Source organism: Electrophorus electricus, chromosome 18, assembly GCF_013358815.1.
Source record: "Electrophorus electricus isolate fEleEle1 chromosome 18, fEleEle1.pri, whole genome shotgun sequence".
NCBI lineage: Eukaryota > Metazoa > Chordata > Actinopteri > Gymnotiformes > Gymnotidae > Electrophorus > Electrophorus electricus.
The window spans coordinates 7796690-7814372 of NC_049552.1; the positions used below are offsets into that span (position 1 = coordinate 7796690).

The window sequence follows — 17683 nt, forward strand, 5'->3', positions numbered from 1 at the left end:
CCTTTCTGTTTCTGTCCTTGTATCTATCTCATGCAAGCTCTGAAAGCAAAATCAATAGTTATTGTTCATATCTCTGTATGGTTCTGGAATCCATAAACTCTTGGAGTCTGTGATTTGCATTTTGTGCGAGTGTGTGTGTGTGTGTGTGTATGTATGTGTGTGTGTGTGTGTGTGTGTGTGTGTGCACGCTTGCCATGTCTGCCTGTCTCCCTGCATTCATGTGAGCATTTGCATTTTTGCAGCTTTGTCTTTTGTGACTGCCACAGGCCAACATTATAGAATATATAAATGTTAAGAGTTTGAGTTTTCTGTTTAGTAGCTAGTGTAGGTCATATTATGCTTCTGTTAAAGACTTCTGGTTTAATGATCATTATGGTATCATGTCTTCCCATTTGCACTTCTTGATGAATATTAATATCTGAGTACTACCATTTGGTAAGGGTATGTGCCAAGACAAAGAATAGAAACATAGACGTCATACTGAAACAGGAATTGCCTGAAGAATTTCCACATACAGACAGATTTACACAATGTGCCTTTTCATATCAAATGTACATATATGCAATACAAATACAAGGATACACACAAATACACTGAGATCTGGGATCAGCCATTTCTACATAAAACTGTCATGGTTGGTCCCGCCTCGCTTTGATGGTTTCCCTGTCGTTTGTGTTATTTTGGTTCCATTCCTTAGTTTTGTTTTCTCCACCCTTTGTTTGGCCTGTCATTACTTTCACCTGTTCCTCGTTTCTAGTCTTGTTAAGTTCATGTATTTTAGCCCTGTCTTGTTCACTTTGTCTTGGCTGTTCATTAGTGGTTGGATGTTTGTTTGAATGTCTGAATATCTGAAAGCCTGTATGTAAGTTTGTACTCCGTGCCTTTGTGTTTTTCCTAGCCTTCGTGTTTGTTAGCCTCTGAGTTTGTCCTAGCATCTCTTGTAGCCTGCTTCCCCTGTTTGCCTTCGTGCTTTTGTTTGATTAATCATGTATCCTCATACTTTCCATGTTGGCTCTATGACCCTGGACTACTCCGACGACTACGACTCTCGATTTGCCCCTAATAAATCTCGCTCATCTCCACACATGCGTCCACCTCCTTACCGCTCACCGTCACAAAAACATTTGACCAAAAAGAGTTCCAACAAGCAGGGTAAAAGCAATTTTTCCAATATGAATTCAGAGCCACATTCTCCATCCATCATATAAAGGATGTGAGCTTTAGATTTTGCCAGTAAACACTACAGCAATGAGAGGAGGCTGTTGTGGACTGCACCCCTAACCAGCACCCCACCTGTGAGACTCCATGCAAGAGAAGGCTCAGCACCATAACACAAGGTGCTGGAACACTAACGTAGATGTGAGCCCTGAGAGCAACTGCGTTGATGTGCTTGGCAGAGATACCCTTAAACCCCCTGATCTCAACCCTGACAAAGCATTTTCCATAATAACATGCGCATTTAATGCTCCCACCCTTTTCTATAATCTATTATATTCCCTGAGGACTTGATGTAGGCTTTTTAGATGTCTTCAGGGAACAGAGTTATGCCAAAGAGAGACTGTCGGAGTGACTGCAGAAGATGTGTGCATAGACTGAGTGGAGAAAGTGCAACTCACATGCTGTGCTGAGAGAAAGAGCAGTCATTTAAAAGCATTTCATGAAGCAGAAACGCAAATGGTGAAGCGAAAGCAGCACCATAAATACAAGCAACGTTGAGCATGCTAATTATTAAAAAGAGCCTCTCTCGTGAAACAGCTTAGCCAAAATACCAGCCAAACAGCAAAAAAGCTTGAAATGTACATTTGAGTCTCCTGATTTGATCTGATTTTAAAAATCTTTTCATTTAAGGATAATATAATTTTCACCACTTTATGGAGAAGAAATGTTCAGACATGGCAGCCCAAGCAATAGAACTGTCAGGGTTTTGTTGAACCGCTTAGCTCACTGACACATAACTAACTGCTCAAGTGTCTGCCATTCAAAGCCTTCAGCCAATAAAATAGCAGGACACTGAAAAACTAATGGGTATGTCTCAGACAGATCGGAACAACAGGGCAACTGAGATAAGCCAGTGCTCTTATTGTTTAAAAAAGGCAATCCTTCACCTGTCTTGCCATTTGGGCTAAACTGGGGGAACCAAGACCTGAGCATCACACTGTGGATTGCAACCTATGACATTTGTGAAGCATGCAGAGAACCTTAAGAATTACTGCACATATGCACCACTGTGAGCAAACTCATTTATTACTTCTTTGTCCACTGATAATAGACAGCTATTGAGGGGGTGGACTCGAAAAATGCATGGTGGCTTGTAGGCCATCCGTGCCCACACAGACACAGAGAACCGAAGGGTATAATGTGTACTGATAAGATGGTAGGACTGTTAGTGAACTGTGTGGGCTTTCTAAAATAGGGCTGGATTGATGAAGCTAAAGAAGAGTATCTTTTTTAGGTTACAAAACTTTTCAGTAAACTCCAGGAAAGGGAGTTCATATAATCTCATATAGAAGGCAGAACATCTGTGCATATAGGAATATCTGCGTTGGGTGTATATGAGCATTGCCTACAACCTGTTTTAGTTTTTTTTATCCTTTTTGTATTTACCTACCCAGATACCTACATCCAGTCCTGCAAATAGGTGTGATTGAAGTTGTAATGCATAAAAAATATAATAAATGTATCTTACTCCAAATAATAATGACAAATGATATCTGTCAAGTGCAAAAGTGACCACATTTGAGCAGCATTCACCACCATAGAACACATCTCATAGCCCCAGGAACTCACACATGGTAGGACAGTGATCTACAATCAGAGATTTATACTCTTACATTTTCAGCATAAAGCACAAACTTTCATCCAGAGCAACTAACGTGTATATGTTAATTGTATGATAGTATGTTTGCTTTCTAGGAGTTAAAGCCATGATCTTGGTGTTTCTAGGATCTTATTATACCTGCTCTACCAGGTGGTATGGAGAGGTTATGGAGAACCTCCTAATCATTCAGCTGCTGACTCCTAAATATTTAAGATGTGGTACAACATATTTGTTGTGAGATTTGCATTACACCCAGAGCTGGGATGACTGTTCCAAAGTAAAGTAGCGCTCTTGACTTCTTTTCTAGCCTAAAACCCTAGAACTGCCTTTACACTTGACATCTAAAGGTCAGGTGTAAGAGGAGCCTTCCATTGCACTTGTCAATAGCTGTGAACGATGAGGCCATTTTCATATTATTTAATATTTAACAATGATCCTTTAAACTAAAGGTCAGCTTGGGAAAGCTTGTTGTGTTGTGCACTTGAACGGCTAGTGGAGTTAATCAGATCAGGCTGTGTTCTCTATAGTGTTGCTCTAAAAGGGCACCGGCTGCTGCTCTGTTAGATGCTATTGACGTTTGTCCAAAGGCATTTCAGACTTTTACTCAAAACATATATTTTAGGATTACAGATAAGACAGCGACACATGTTGTTGTTTGTTTCTTTCTTTTGTTCATTCATTCATTCATTCATTCATTCATTCATTTGTTTATACACAGACACTTGCATGGTGGCTGAGAAATAGAAGAACTTTTGAAAGCCCAATATAACTGTAACTTAATGCACTGTAATAACTATGTAATAACTATCATTCCATGCCAATAATATATTATTCTGATTCGTCAGTTTCAATATTTTGCCCCATATTTAGCCAATATTGACAGACTACAACTGAATAGCTGGACCAGGTAGTATTAGTGTTGAGATGTTGGGAAAATGAAAATGAAAAATGAAGGGGTGGGGGCATATGATCAATCAGATGTGACAGAAAAATGTTTATAGTCTGAACCTGACAAATGTGTTATATGTTCTCGTTGAACATGGTGAACAGGTGGTTATCCAATGAAAAATCTCCCGGGTGAGTGTATGAATCACAGCTGTATTTTATTTCCCCTAAGACATGCCATTCTCTTCCTCACAAATACTCTGCCATTTACACACATGTAGCCGGACATATCTTGGTGTAATTACTGCCATCATAGTTTGGCAGTTCAGCCATGTAATTCCTCAGATCGTAACTGCACTGCTCAAGCTGTGCATGTGGAGTGGATGATGTGAGGTGGATGTTGTGGGCTGGATAATGTTGAGTGGATGATGTGGGGTGGATGATATGAGGTGGATGACGTGGGGTGCATGATGTGGAGTGGATGATGTGAGGTGGATGTTGTTGGCTGGATGACGTGGCATGGATGATGTGAGATGAATGAGATGGGGGGGATGTTGTTGGCTGGATGATGCGATGTGGATGATATGGCACGGATGATGCGAGGTGGATGATGAGGGGTGGTTTCTGGGGGCTCCATGCTGTGGGCTCGATGTTGTGGGGTGGATGATGTGGGGTGGATGATGTGGATGGCACTCACAATGGGGCTCATAGATGGAGAACAGCTAAGAGAGCCAGCTCCGTTTCCACTCTGCATCAATCCATCATTCATGGCACAATTAGGTCTTTAGGGTGATAATAGACTTTGATTAAAAATACGGGCTTCCATGAAGTGGGAGGGGAGTGAGCAAGAGAGAGAGAGTAGGAGAGAGTGTGAGAATAGGAGAGAAAGTGTGAGAGCAGGCTAGAGATAGAGTGGAAGAGAGAAGTGAGAAGTAGGGGAGAGAGAGATGGAGAGGGAAAGAGTGAGAGAATAGATAAGAGGGTGAAAGGTTAAAGGATAATTGGGCTGGGAGATGGTGTAAAGCCTTGATTTATGGAGAGAGAGAGAGAGAGAGAGAGAGAGAGAGAGAGAGAGAGAGAAATAGGCTTGTAAAGTTTGATCTTTTTTGTTTTACCATAGTTACATGAGTCTTTATCTGACCAGGATTTCTATGAACTTTCACATCAACTTCATCAGGTTTAACACCCACTACTCAAGCTTCACAAACTAAACTGTGATCATGTCATCATGGTAAAGAAACAAAACTCCTGATGCAGCTCTAAAGTCCCACTTGCTATGTTTAAATTGTGAACGCCACATTAACACTATCGGTTTTCTGTGTCAAGTGGCATCATTAATCCTCTGCAATGCACATGGCCATATGTGATAAGAGCCAGTGGCCCTGTTGCTCCATAAAGTAAGCATCTGTTCACCAAATGTCATTGATGCTCTGCTGCCTTCACTGACGGCGTATGTACACAGCTGTTGAACGCTCGTTTGTGTCACACAGCACCATCAGCCATTTTGCACGGGAGCTCGTGGGATGTGTTCGCTAAGCGTGTCATTTCCCACTGCCTCGCTGCTCACTCTCAGGGCTCAGTACTGGGGAGAGAGCCTAGCCAATTCTCTGAAATGATCATCAGGAAGCTGTGTAGTTGTAAGGATAATAGTGTTCCGCCCTGAGGAGTTGGTCTCTTTTTTCCTCCAATTTACTTACCCTGATATTTGCTACATACCTTTTTTTGCTCCCTTTGAAATCTCTGTGAGTAAGATGTCAGACCTTGTCATACTTATGCAAATAAACATACATTGTTTTGCGATATCTTCACATTTGTGCTGATGTGTTGCTAAATTGTCATGTTTTGTGCACAAGAATTAAGCTGAGCTCAGATGCAAAAGACTGCAAATGAGTAGAGATTCTATAGTAAAAGCAGTACTGTAATAGCTGGGGGTTTACTTTGCTCTGAGGGAGTCCTTTGGCTGTAGACTCAATGCTTTCACCTTGTGCCTGGGTGTCTTGGCCAGGCCCTGATAATAAGATAATAACCAGGCCAATGAACACAGATAAATTATATTGATATATGAGCAGCGATTCCTGAGACATAATTGATGGCTATATATGTGTGCTGCTTGCATCGCTGAGATGACGTAGGGAGTTGGAGTGAAGTGTTAGGAACGGGAGGGTGGAGATATGGCTCCAGTTGGTGGGGGGCATGTGAACTTGGTGGGATGAAGGGTGTATTCACTCCATCAGGATTGGGAATTCTGGTCTTTATAGGACACGCACTCTTAGCCAGAGTAGCAATGGTACTGAATTGTCTCAGTATTCAAACTATCTGTGCCTCTTTGGGCTGATCGAGGTCTGAATATTTAGAAATTCTTTAGGAACCCCTTCTTGTCTTTTCTGCTTCCACAGATTTTCTTTTAAGGTGTTCTATGATCACTTTTGATCTGGCAACAGAATTGTGTTATGAAGAGCAGGCAGCCAACATTTATTTGTTTAATTCAAATAAAAGACCAAAGATTTTACCTTTCTGTACCACAAAGATGCAAAACCATATGTTTAATTGTCAGCGGTCATATAAACCATCTTAAAATGCTTGTATTGTTCTTTGCCCGAGTTGTCTGCTAAATCTGCCAAATAAAACAATTTGAATGAAAATGAAAAAGCAATCATTTGCACTAAATCCTGATTTAGATCAGTAGGCGAAAATATCTCATGACAAGGCTCTTGAATCTTGGAGTTTATAGCTTAAAGTCTGATAAGTTGTATTGTTCCATTGAAATGAGTAGAAACTGAAAATATCAGTGAAGTCTATAGCGATAGTACTGCTCTGTATTTAAATGTAATAACTGATTTATTAATAACTTCTCCAGAGACACAGGAAAAAGGTTAAAGGGTGAAGGGTTGTGCTTGTTTGTTCTTTTTGTGCTTGTAAATGTGTACTTTAAGGTCAAAGTGTGTGTAATGAATGTCTGGTGGAATGTATTGAGCTGTGTGGTTCTATTTATTTATTTTTGCTGATTCAGCATTAGTTCAGAGTGATTCAGCACTGCACTGTGTTGCTCTGGCTGTGCAGGTGTGCATTGGAATTTGCTGGTTGTCAATATTTCATTGAGGTCCCACTACTTAAATGAGTAATGTTTATCTGTCCATAACAGAAATTTAGAAAACATCCAACTTGGTACTGATTTTTAGCGATTTAGACTGAGTTATCTCACCTAAACTTAATACCAATTAGAATGAGCAAGAGATCTCATTGTACTCTGTACAAATGAAGTTGTAAAAACAACAACAAATCCAATACATGACACTAGGCCTAATTTTAACCATTTGTAATCTTAACCTTATACATGTTGGATGGTTATTACAAATTTTCAGTTGTGTGATCATGCTAGTTTCAGACTTGGGGATTGGTGCAGCTTAAAGGCATTGTCACGTCGACCCAACCCCAAGCAAACTACAACACCCAACATACTGTGCGTCACATGGCTAAAGACTCATCCAATCATACACATTCATTCAGATCCTCATAACCAGAATATTGACATCACCTGTTTCTCTATGTCTCAACTGTATATAAATCTGCTTAGACCTTACCAGTATTGCGAATTATTGCCACTAGTTTTGAGTGTGTTTACCGAGTGTTCTTTCCTTGTTTTCTCTCCCGTGTTTCTTGCTCTCTAGACTTCTGATTTTTGCCTGCCCCCTTTTTGGTATTGTTTGCCTGGTTTGCTATTGCTCTTTGGTTTTTGGACAAACTGTTTACCTTTATGATTTGTATTACCCCTGTCTTGGCTTTCCTGGGTTTGACCCTGGTCTGTTCACCCATCACGAAGTTGGAATATAATAAATCTATTTCTCTACATCCGTGAGCGTCTGGCCTTGCTTGTCTCGTCACAAGCATGTCTTGGCAAAAATCAAAAATCCATTTTACACAGTTTTCCACTTACCCAAAAAAGTAGTTGACAACTGGATTTTTCTTGTGAGGTTTTGCACTCAAGCCACAAGGTTAATATAACAACCAAGTAATGGAATTCTGTTTTACCACAAAAGGTCCATAATCTAATTTATAAAAGTTTAAAGTGGACCTATAGGATCATTCACAAAACCAGGTTTCTGAATTCCATTTTCATATTTTTGGGAGGTTGTGATGTGAAGTGGTCCCAAATTATGTACTAAGGAAAAAGCCAGTACGGTTGTCCAAAATGGCTTGCCCCCATATCATTATAGTGTTCAGTCCAGTGAGGTTTTTTGAAGATTGTCTAGCAAGTTCGCATTTCTCTTAGGGGGCCCTGTCTCTAATACAAGCTTGAGTAGAGAACTGTTTACACTTAAGTGGCGTTCTTCACTGATGCTCTTTTCCTCTTTCTCCTCCTTTAGTATGAATACTTTAATGCTGTGCTCATAAATGAGCTGGACCAGGAAGGGAACAACGTGGAACTCGGTGGAGAGTTCATCCTGCAACCTAACGAACATTTCAACAATCTGTCAGTTAACCTCAGCCTCAGTGTGGTCCAGGTGCCCACCAACATGTACAACAAAGGTATGCTTCTTTATGTTCGTTGTTCAAAATGCTCTTGAAATTACAAAACATTTGTGCAAGATCTCCAATTCTTTGAAAGGTGACATCTGACACAACTGGTATTCAAACCTAAATTGCAAGAGTGTAGCTCAGCCCTGCTCTAAGCACAATGTTTTACTAAACAAGTTGAGCAATTGGTATTTCTTTAGCCTGTAGAACATGTATAGTTAAATTATCATATCAGAATTGAATGAATTATTGTACAGACTAACATGAATAAAAGGTCATTACTTTAAAAAATTACTGCTTCTAATTCAACAAACCATTACCTCTGTCAGAGTCACACAGAGAGTGGAATAGCATTTTCGGTTAAATAAAGGCTCAGCTTTAAAGGAATGCAAATGATATGAAGGCCATGAAAAAAATGTAGGAAAACCAATATCCAGGCAAAGAATCATAAACAGTAGGATGTGAAACAGCATAAGTGAAAAACAGAGATAATGGTACAAAACCCAAGAACAGAACAAAGTCAAGAAATGAAAAACCAAAACAACAATCAGTAAGCTAAGGTGCAATGTAATGGTGGTGGGGGGCCAGCAAACATAATAAGGAAAGGGTTAAATGGATTAACAGATTGAAGAGCTAGAATGAGTGAAGATACTGGGGGCGTGGTCAGAGAGTAGGGGTTCTGGGTACTGAAATCCACAGACGCAGGCATGACAACCTCATAACAATGGTAATGCATGATTTGCTAAATAATACTTCTGAACACACAGTTTATTAATGTTCTTCTCATGAAGGAATTATATCTTTGTTAACAACAAGTGAATGTCAGTTTTTGGAGAGGCATGAGAGGCATTTTAAAGAATATGAGGTTCAGTTAGGCACCACTTGTTGGACATAAGTGGATCAGGGCTGTTTCTTATATAGAGTGCACGCAAAGATACACACACACACACACACACACACACACACACACACACACACACAGATATGTGTTCTGTTCTTGGAGCGAAATGTAGTTTATAAGGAAGATGACAGTGCAGATGATAAATTCTAGGCTAAATCCATAATAGGCACAAAGACTGTTGTCAGAAAAGATGAATTGTATATGTGATCTGAATCAAAAAGATTGATATCAGTGCTTGCTGTGTGTACACTCAGATTACATACACAGAGGGGCTTTAGTAGAATGTAGCTGTTTGTAGTTATAAATGTAGTTTATATATGAACCAAATGTCACATTTTATAAATATATATTTTATAAATATATGATGACTCTTTATTTTTCATTAAAACAATTTGAAAATAATTTAGAGTTTTATTTTTTACATTTATTTCTATGTTATCTGGCTACTTGATTCAAGGTGTGTGAAAGTACTAGAGAGAAATGCAGTGCCATGAACTATTTAGCACACAAATTTTAACCACAATGTTTATCTTCTTTTGTTGCCCTGGACATGCACCAATGTAAACTTTATAATCTTTTGGTACATAATATTAACCTTTTTATCTTCCAAAATTTGCATCATGTGCAACCCCCCCAGGCTGTAGCACAAAATGACAAGCAGAAAATAAACTCAGTGTGGATAACATGCATATTATAAATATTATTAAAATAAATATAAAAAAAATTATTTTACTGAATTTGTTATACAATTCATCAAATTTTAATGAAAGGAAACGAAAACATGATCAACTATGGAAGGATAATTCATAAATTGCTGGCATGATGAAGCATGATTAATAATCCTTTGCTGAGAAGAGTTTATTTACTTGTATGTTAGCCATATTTAACTCATTGTATTAGTGCAGACATAACACACGCAATCGCTCCACTGTAAATAGGACTCCCGTTTACAGAAATTTCTCAAGCACTCAACATGTAACCAGCAATTAGAAACTGAACAAATTCTTTGACCAATCTATCAACTATGAATTCATTTTTTTGTGATCTGTCAATTTAGCTTTCAAATTAGCTATAAAATGGGAATTTCTGAATGAACCAATGTGATTAAACTGTGAGCTGGAAAGATATAGTCCAAAGCATCTCCTATATATGTATATATTTATAGTATGTACTGTATATCTGAAAACTGGCAGAGAATGCATGTTTGTGGCTTCAACTGGCTTTGGAGGACCTGCCCTAAACTGTGTAGGTACTTGGATGTTGCTCTCCTTCTGGTTTCTGGTTCATGGTTTCCATGCCCTGATCCTTTTTTTTGCAATCAGCTAATCACACATCTCCAACCCAAATTACATTCAAGTGTCCATTCACTAGATCCTGGTGAGGCGGATCAGTGAGGGTTCAGGCCTATGAAGAACATCAGTGCATCCGCTTGGTATAGATCGCAGATGTAAGATGGTATAGATCTAAGATGACCTAGGCAATTGTCATTGAGATGACTTCTAGTGTTGCCCTCCAGTGTTCCACCGACTTCTGGATGAAGGCTCTCCTGGTCTTATTGACTTTAACAGACTCCAGGACCTTGATTATAATTTGCCCATTGTATTTTTTCCAGGCAATCTCTGTCAGTTTGCTGACTCTCATCCAAGTTGTCTTTATCTTGGTCCAGCCTTTGTTTCCAAGGGAGACAGAGTGAGTGGGCTGCATTTTGTAGCCTAGAATCTCAACCATGACTATTAGGCAGTTTGTTGTTTTCAGTTGTACTGGTAGTTGGAATTGTGCTTATTGCTGCATTCATATCTGCTAGCATACTGTCTGATGGTAGTTTGTCACTAGTCCAGGGAGTCTACAATTGTGCCTGACAGTAGTTAGTTTAGTCAGGATCGTCTTCCATATGTCCATAGCTTCTCTGACACACCATTAACCCTGTGCAGTCACCATTAACCCTGTGCATTTTCACCTAGAGTTTAAAAGGAGTGTCTTTTGCAAGTCCTCATGACTGAAATCCTCAGAAGTTAGTCAACATGTTTATTTAGTTCTGTTAGAACAGAGTCAGGCCTGAAGAGCTTTTCAGCCTCTTGATGAGCTGGAGCAGGTTCTTTCAGAGAAATTATTGTGGCTATCACCTCCATAAAAGCTCATAATGATAATGATGCTGGTGGTTTTTGAGCAAGATGTTCTTTTTGTATATGCTGTCCACTCTGAGGATTTGCATAATTGTCATATGTTACAATTGCGCTACAACCAATTCTTTTTAAACTTTAACTATATCAGTTAAGCAAACAAGCAAATCCCCAATGAGATCCTGCTCAGTGTGACTATAAGCATGATTACAACCAAGCACATATAAAGCACTATTCCTCATGTAAGCTTATTTATAAAAGCAAGTATTTTAACTGAACATAAGATAAATAAATACATTTTCTTTATGTAATATATATGGAATTTGTGACTCACACTGAAAGCCAGTCTTAGTATTCTCGCACAAATAAACTCAGGCCTCTGATAAGGCTGAGAAGAGAGATAATCAGTGTAATTCGATATTTGATTCGGCAGATTCATGCTAAAGAATGGGGAGGAGCAGTTCATTTTTCTCTTCCGGAAGGAAGATGAATGGCAATGAGGACAGATAATTCTCTAAAATATACAGAGCCGCTAATGTACCACCCGGCTATAAGGTCAAAATTTAATATGGGATATCACGCGATTCATTTAGGGAAGTAACTGGGGCTTGAATATAATAAATGATTTTCTCTCCTAGGGAATGTCTTCTTGTTGTAGAAAGCAGCCCATAGGCCAGTCAGTCCTTCTCTAATTCCCCCTCTGTTTCTCTGTCTCGCTCTCTGCCTCTCATACCATCCAAACTAGCGCTGTGCAATATGGTGCTACACATTGTGTGACCACAGAAATACGTCTGCTGTTCATGTTATGCTCTATGTTATGTCGCAAAGTATGCTTTACAGCAACATTCCTCATTATTTAGATTATGCTTTGTGTTAAGACAACACAAACTTGGAAGTTATGTTCAATGACAAACTGATGAACAAAACAAGACAATGAAACAGAGATAACAAACAGTTATATACCAAATGCAACACTTGGCTAGCTAGCTACAGGAACAAGTTAAAATAAATAGAGACGTAGACTGGAATTCTGTGCCTAGCTGTGCTGATGAGCAGGTAAAGAGAACCAGATGATTAGCATTCAGGTGAGGTGTGTTGGATTCACACTGTTAGCTAACTAACTGCTAACACATTCGTCCGTTTTACATTTATCTGTAATGTTGGGGGGCGGGGGGTGGGGGGATGACGAGGTAGCCGTGTCGACACACATATCCATTTATTTACACACATAACAAAACTCAAAGGAAGATATGAATAGTGACAGTATGTGAACACAAGACAAATGCAGCAAGTGCTTAACAGGACTAAACACTACAAGAGGTTGGCAACAGCATAGTAGAGACAAAAACTAATAACTAAATAGGACATATGTTAAAAAGGGCAATAACAAGAAGCAGGTGTGACACATGGGAGCGGTGTGGCAACAAAGACACACACACACACACACACACACACACACACACACACACACACACACACACACACACACACACACACACACACACACAAACAAGATGTCAGACAAACATAGGGAGGAGTTTCGGAGGAAGGGCATTGTCTAGATGTCCCTTATAAAAATTACTGTTAACAGTCAGCTTCATCACTATGAACAATTTAAATCCCACCGTTTGAAAAATACCTTAACACCTCAAAACCTTCAAATGTCTGTGATGTCGTGCATGATATAATGTAATAGGAAATAGGTTTTTCCATGTGGTCATTATATCTAAACTATTTATTGAATTTACAGAAAATGTGGTATATACACCAAAAAGAAGATATGTATCACTTTTGCACAGCCCTAATAATAGCAGCAATATCTTAAAATGTGGCCTGATAGTTCTAGGACCAGGGCCTACAATTACCATAATGGCTGAGCTGATGTTGAGCAGTAGAGTCTCTGAAGATTCAACCCCCTCCCCCATAGACAGATTGCAAAAGCACATTTGAAATCCCACATTTTATGTCTGTTCCATCTTCTTGGGTTCTCATACAGCTTTTGAAGATTCTTTCTCTTATCTCAGTTAAATAAAATATATTACTCTAGTTATTGGTTTGACTCTGATGTCCATGTTTTTATTAATGTTTATTTCAGAAGATTTACCTGCATATTTTATGTTTTCCCACATTACTTTCTCAAAGTATTTGGTGTTACATAAATGTCTTTTCATTCATATTCATCTTTTCCTCTTTCTTTCTCATCACTTTGTTTAAAATCTATGCATAACTGCTGCCTGTTGATTTGCTTTTGGCTCAACCAATGAGATTCATAGCATGGAGATTGAACTTGAAACGTCTAACATGTTTCTGTTTTATTTTATATTCATATCCTCAGCCTCATTCACTCTCTTTCTCTCCCTCCCTCCCTTCCTCCCTCCACATGGAAAAACTCCCTCTAAATGATAACTGACTGCAGTGGTGAGGGGCGGGGATATGGTCAGTGGAGTGCAGTTCGAATCTTCTCCGAGAAGGTGGATTAGGTTTAAATTGACTTTTGTCCAGTGGCAGTTTGTGATTGGATACACAGCTGCTGGCTAAAAATGCTTTTAATGGCACTTTGAGCTGATGTTAGGCAGCCCAGAAGCTGCTCAGTCTCAACAAAGCTCATGGCGACCGCTGTCAGCTCTTTTGAGTGTCGTCTTATGCCTTTCATGCTAACTGCTTCTCAACACCCCAAACAGAGAGTTCAAGTATCTTTAGTGTCCATGAATTTGCTTTCTGCAGATATATCTGGATATGGTACAATGTCATCAGGGAATTAAGGGCAACAAATCAGTGGCTCATTTCTTAAAAGCATCCTAGTGTTAAGAATATCTATATAAACATATAAACAAGAGTGAGTGTTCGGTGTAATTCTGCATGTTACGATGCTTTTGTGAAACCTAGCACTGATTGGTAGGACTTCAGTGGGGAAGGCAGTAAACTCTTTATTCTTTATGGTTATTTGATTATTTGGTTCAAGAGAAGACAGTCAGTGACTGCTAGTGAGGCCTAATCTCGCTTTCCATGTACCCAGGTGATGCAGTACCTTGAAAATCTAGGCTAAAGTTAAAATTATATGAATGGTGCCTTAGCTATTACCAAAGATGGTCTTGTTCTCTGTGATGAGGTAGAGTTCCCATCATCACCAATCCTTATACTTCACCTTAGTAGTGTCAAAGACTAATGCACTTATCTGTGGAGATTCCTATAGGGGCAGATGTGACCCTGGAGGTAGAACCTTTTCTGGAGATGGAGAACCACGGCCTACCTGGAGGAGGGGGATTCCAGAGGGAGCCAGTAACAAGAGCGATATAAAGTTAATTGACTGATCATATGCATGCTGGCAATATAATAACAAATAGTCATGACTAAAACCTGAGATATTATATACATATTACTGTTATACAATTATGCAGCTCTTTGGTATGGTGGTCAGGACCTATGCTTACCACCTATTGGACCTGGGTTTGAGACCGAGGTATGGTTGTTGCCTTCACACTTTGTCACAGTCCTTAGTCTTGACGATGGTGCTGTTCCTTTCATGTACATGATCCCTTGACTTTGTTCACAGATGCTAGATATAGGGTTGGGTTAAGTTCCACAGCAGTAGCAAATTGAAATATTTGATGGACTCACACAGAAATTGAGCATCAATATCTCTGGTGCAGTGATGAAGTAGAGGAATGCCTAAGACCATATATACTGTCAGACAAAACTATGAAGTTTTGCTTTTTCTGTTTTGTTTTTTACTCACCTTTTCTGGAGATGTCTTTTTAAAATGCTACCTTATAAAACTTGTACCTTAGTAAATTTGTGCAAATCCTTTGACGTACACAGTTATACTCTACTCACTCCACATCTTCACTGTTCAAAGGAATTCCACAGCATTAGATGGAAATTATATTCCAGCCTTTTGTTTTAACTGGTAGAAATGAACTCTTTTAAGGTATTCTTTAATGCAAAATTGTTGTGTGCTTCAGAGATAATGCTAAAATAAATAAAATATGTATGAGGTGTGCGTAGCCACAAAAAAGCAGAAACCACTGTTCCACATATATTGTGGTTTACCTGATGCTTTTGTGAATGTAGTATCTTACTGTGTCTTGTAGACTCAGCGATAGTGAATGGGGTATACTGGTCAGAGGCCTTGAATAAGGTCTTTGTGGACAACTTTGAGAGAGACCCATCCCTCATATGGCAGTACTTTGGCAGTGCTAAGGGCTTCTTCAGACAGTACCCAGGTGAGTTTATGGAGTTTAAGGGGTTAACTGTATTTTAAAGATTTTTAGGCGCATTTGAGATCATTTTTGTAGGTAATTGTGCGTAAGTGTGTGTATGCATTTGTGAGCAAGTGGCAGACTGAGCGATGGGGTACAGCCTGAGTGTAATTAGCTTGTATAGACCTACCTCAAGAGATTGTGGAAGCCAGGCAGGCTGGAAAGCTTTAGTTAGATTAAGTGACAGCTGCAGGAGAGAGGAGACAGGTGGGCAAGCTCAATGCAGACCACAGAATGTCTTGAAGGCTAGTTAGCTTGGAAGAGTCACATATCTACCCCCACACACAGTTTTATACATGCACATTACATATTATAGACTATCTATATGCAGTATGTTAATATTAAAAAAATTGTTACATTTTTCTTCTATAGGTATAAAGTGGACGCCAGATGAACATGGAGTTATAGCATTTGACTGCAGAAACAGAAAATGGTGAGTGTAGTCACCTCTCCACTATAGGCTCGCTTTGCTTCAAAGTCATTAATGTTTACCAAGACCACTGCAAATACAATCTGGGGCCCTGACACTAAGTTCTATAATTGCCGCTGTCCCACCTTATATTCCAAGTCTACACATAGCAGCTACTTTATTAGAAACACTACCTCATTAGGAAACTTTTTCTGACAAGTTTGCTCTTTGCTGGATATTTTTTTGGCTGTTGGACCACTCCACCTAGCCATGACAATGACACATGTGAAAACCTCAGCACCACCTCTATGCCTGATAAATGCATACCAGCTCAAGCCCTGCAACAGTGCCACTTCCATGCTAGTGTTAGTGCTGTGATAATGTTAATGACTCCATCCAAATAATATCCAGTTAGCAGTGGACGTGTCTTCAGGAACCAGTGACTCATGGACGGGGTAGAGGATGGATAATTTGAGTAATGGAGGTGATAAAGGGTGGATGACAATTTTGAGTAATGAATTAGGTAAATGGTGGTAGACAGGTTGAGTAATGAATGGGATGGAGGATGGTTAATGCATTCAGTAATGAATGGGGTAGAACGTGGAGGACTAGTTGTGAATGCTGACTAGTTGTAAATTTTGAGTATTTTAGGATGTTCATCCTAACAGCAAAAAGCACATTAACGGCAAAAGGCACATTAAGAGTTAACTGTCAACATATGTAGTTTTTTTTATGCATGTATGTGTGTGCACATGATTGTAGGTACATACAGGCGGCCACGTCACCTAAAGATGTGGTGATTCTATTGGACGTAAGTGGCAGTATGAAAGGTCTCAGGCTGACTATTGCCAAGCAAACAGTCTCTTCCATATTGGACACGCTGGGTGATGATGACTTCTTTAACATTATTGCTGTAAGTATTGGACGTAGGGTCACAACATCATATGTGATCAGATTTTATGCTGTAGGCACACATTTGTGCAGTCTTGCCATGTAGTATTCTCACCATACCTTTGGAATACCTCCCTCTTGCCTCATCACAAAAGGAAGGTTATCAGGGTTCACGATTTAAAGGGCTGTTCTGCCAAGCTGCTGTATCTGTAATGTCTGCTGCTAAAGGTGCCTCATATTTCGCTTGGTTAGTGGCATGCAAAGCCTGTTTAAGCAATAGAAATGGTCAAGATACATTTAAAGAAATGTTGTGGTTTCAGCAGTGCGTTTGAACTGCAAGACAGATTTTAGGTGCAATATGCATTAATACAGCCACAATAAATTTTCCAAATATAACTAACACAACTAATTTGCTTGATCTTTCTTGTGTGTTATCGTAAATCCGTGGAAAGGTCATTCTTCTAAGTAACATTGCGTAAACATCTCTTGGCTTTTGGTACTCTTCTTCTTTCACTTGGTACTGTCATTCTTCCAGTTTTCCACCATTCACAACTGTGGCATTTTATACATAATAATTTATATATAATTTGCAAACTTCAGATACCAGAGGTAGACAACATGAGTAGACAAGTAGTATTGAAAATGTACAGATTTCATTATTATGTTGGACAGTGATATGTGTTTTTTGTGATGTCTGATAGCAATTTTCTGGAATCATCCTTTGTTGCAGTTTTAAAAACAGGTTTAGTTTATAAACACTAGGGAATATTTAAATTTTTAAAAAATCGAAGAGACCTCATTAACCAGTTGTGGACAAAGTAACTTTCAGGAAAGAAAAACTCTTCCATTTGTATTTTCACACAGCTTTAATGTGTTTAATGTATC

The 17683-nt window shown here is 39.2% G+C and overlaps 1 protein-coding gene across 2 annotated transcripts in view; it reads left to right on the forward strand.

Moving 5' to 3' along the window:
* The window catches only part of cacna2d3a (calcium channel, voltage-dependent, alpha 2/delta subunit 3a), a 174304-nt gene that overhangs the window by 59448 nt on the left and 97173 nt on the right, over positions 1 to 17683 (forward strand). For both annotated transcript variants that reach the window (XM_035536211.1, XM_035536210.1), the window contains exons 5-8: positions 8068 to 8230; positions 15331 to 15462; positions 15871 to 15931; positions 16670 to 16820. In XM_035536211.1, coding sequence (XP_035392104.1) covers positions 8068 to 8230; positions 15331 to 15462; positions 15871 to 15931; positions 16670 to 16820 — 507 coding nt within the window. The remainder of the gene's footprint in view (positions 1 to 8067; positions 8231 to 15330; positions 15463 to 15870; positions 15932 to 16669; positions 16821 to 17683) is intronic.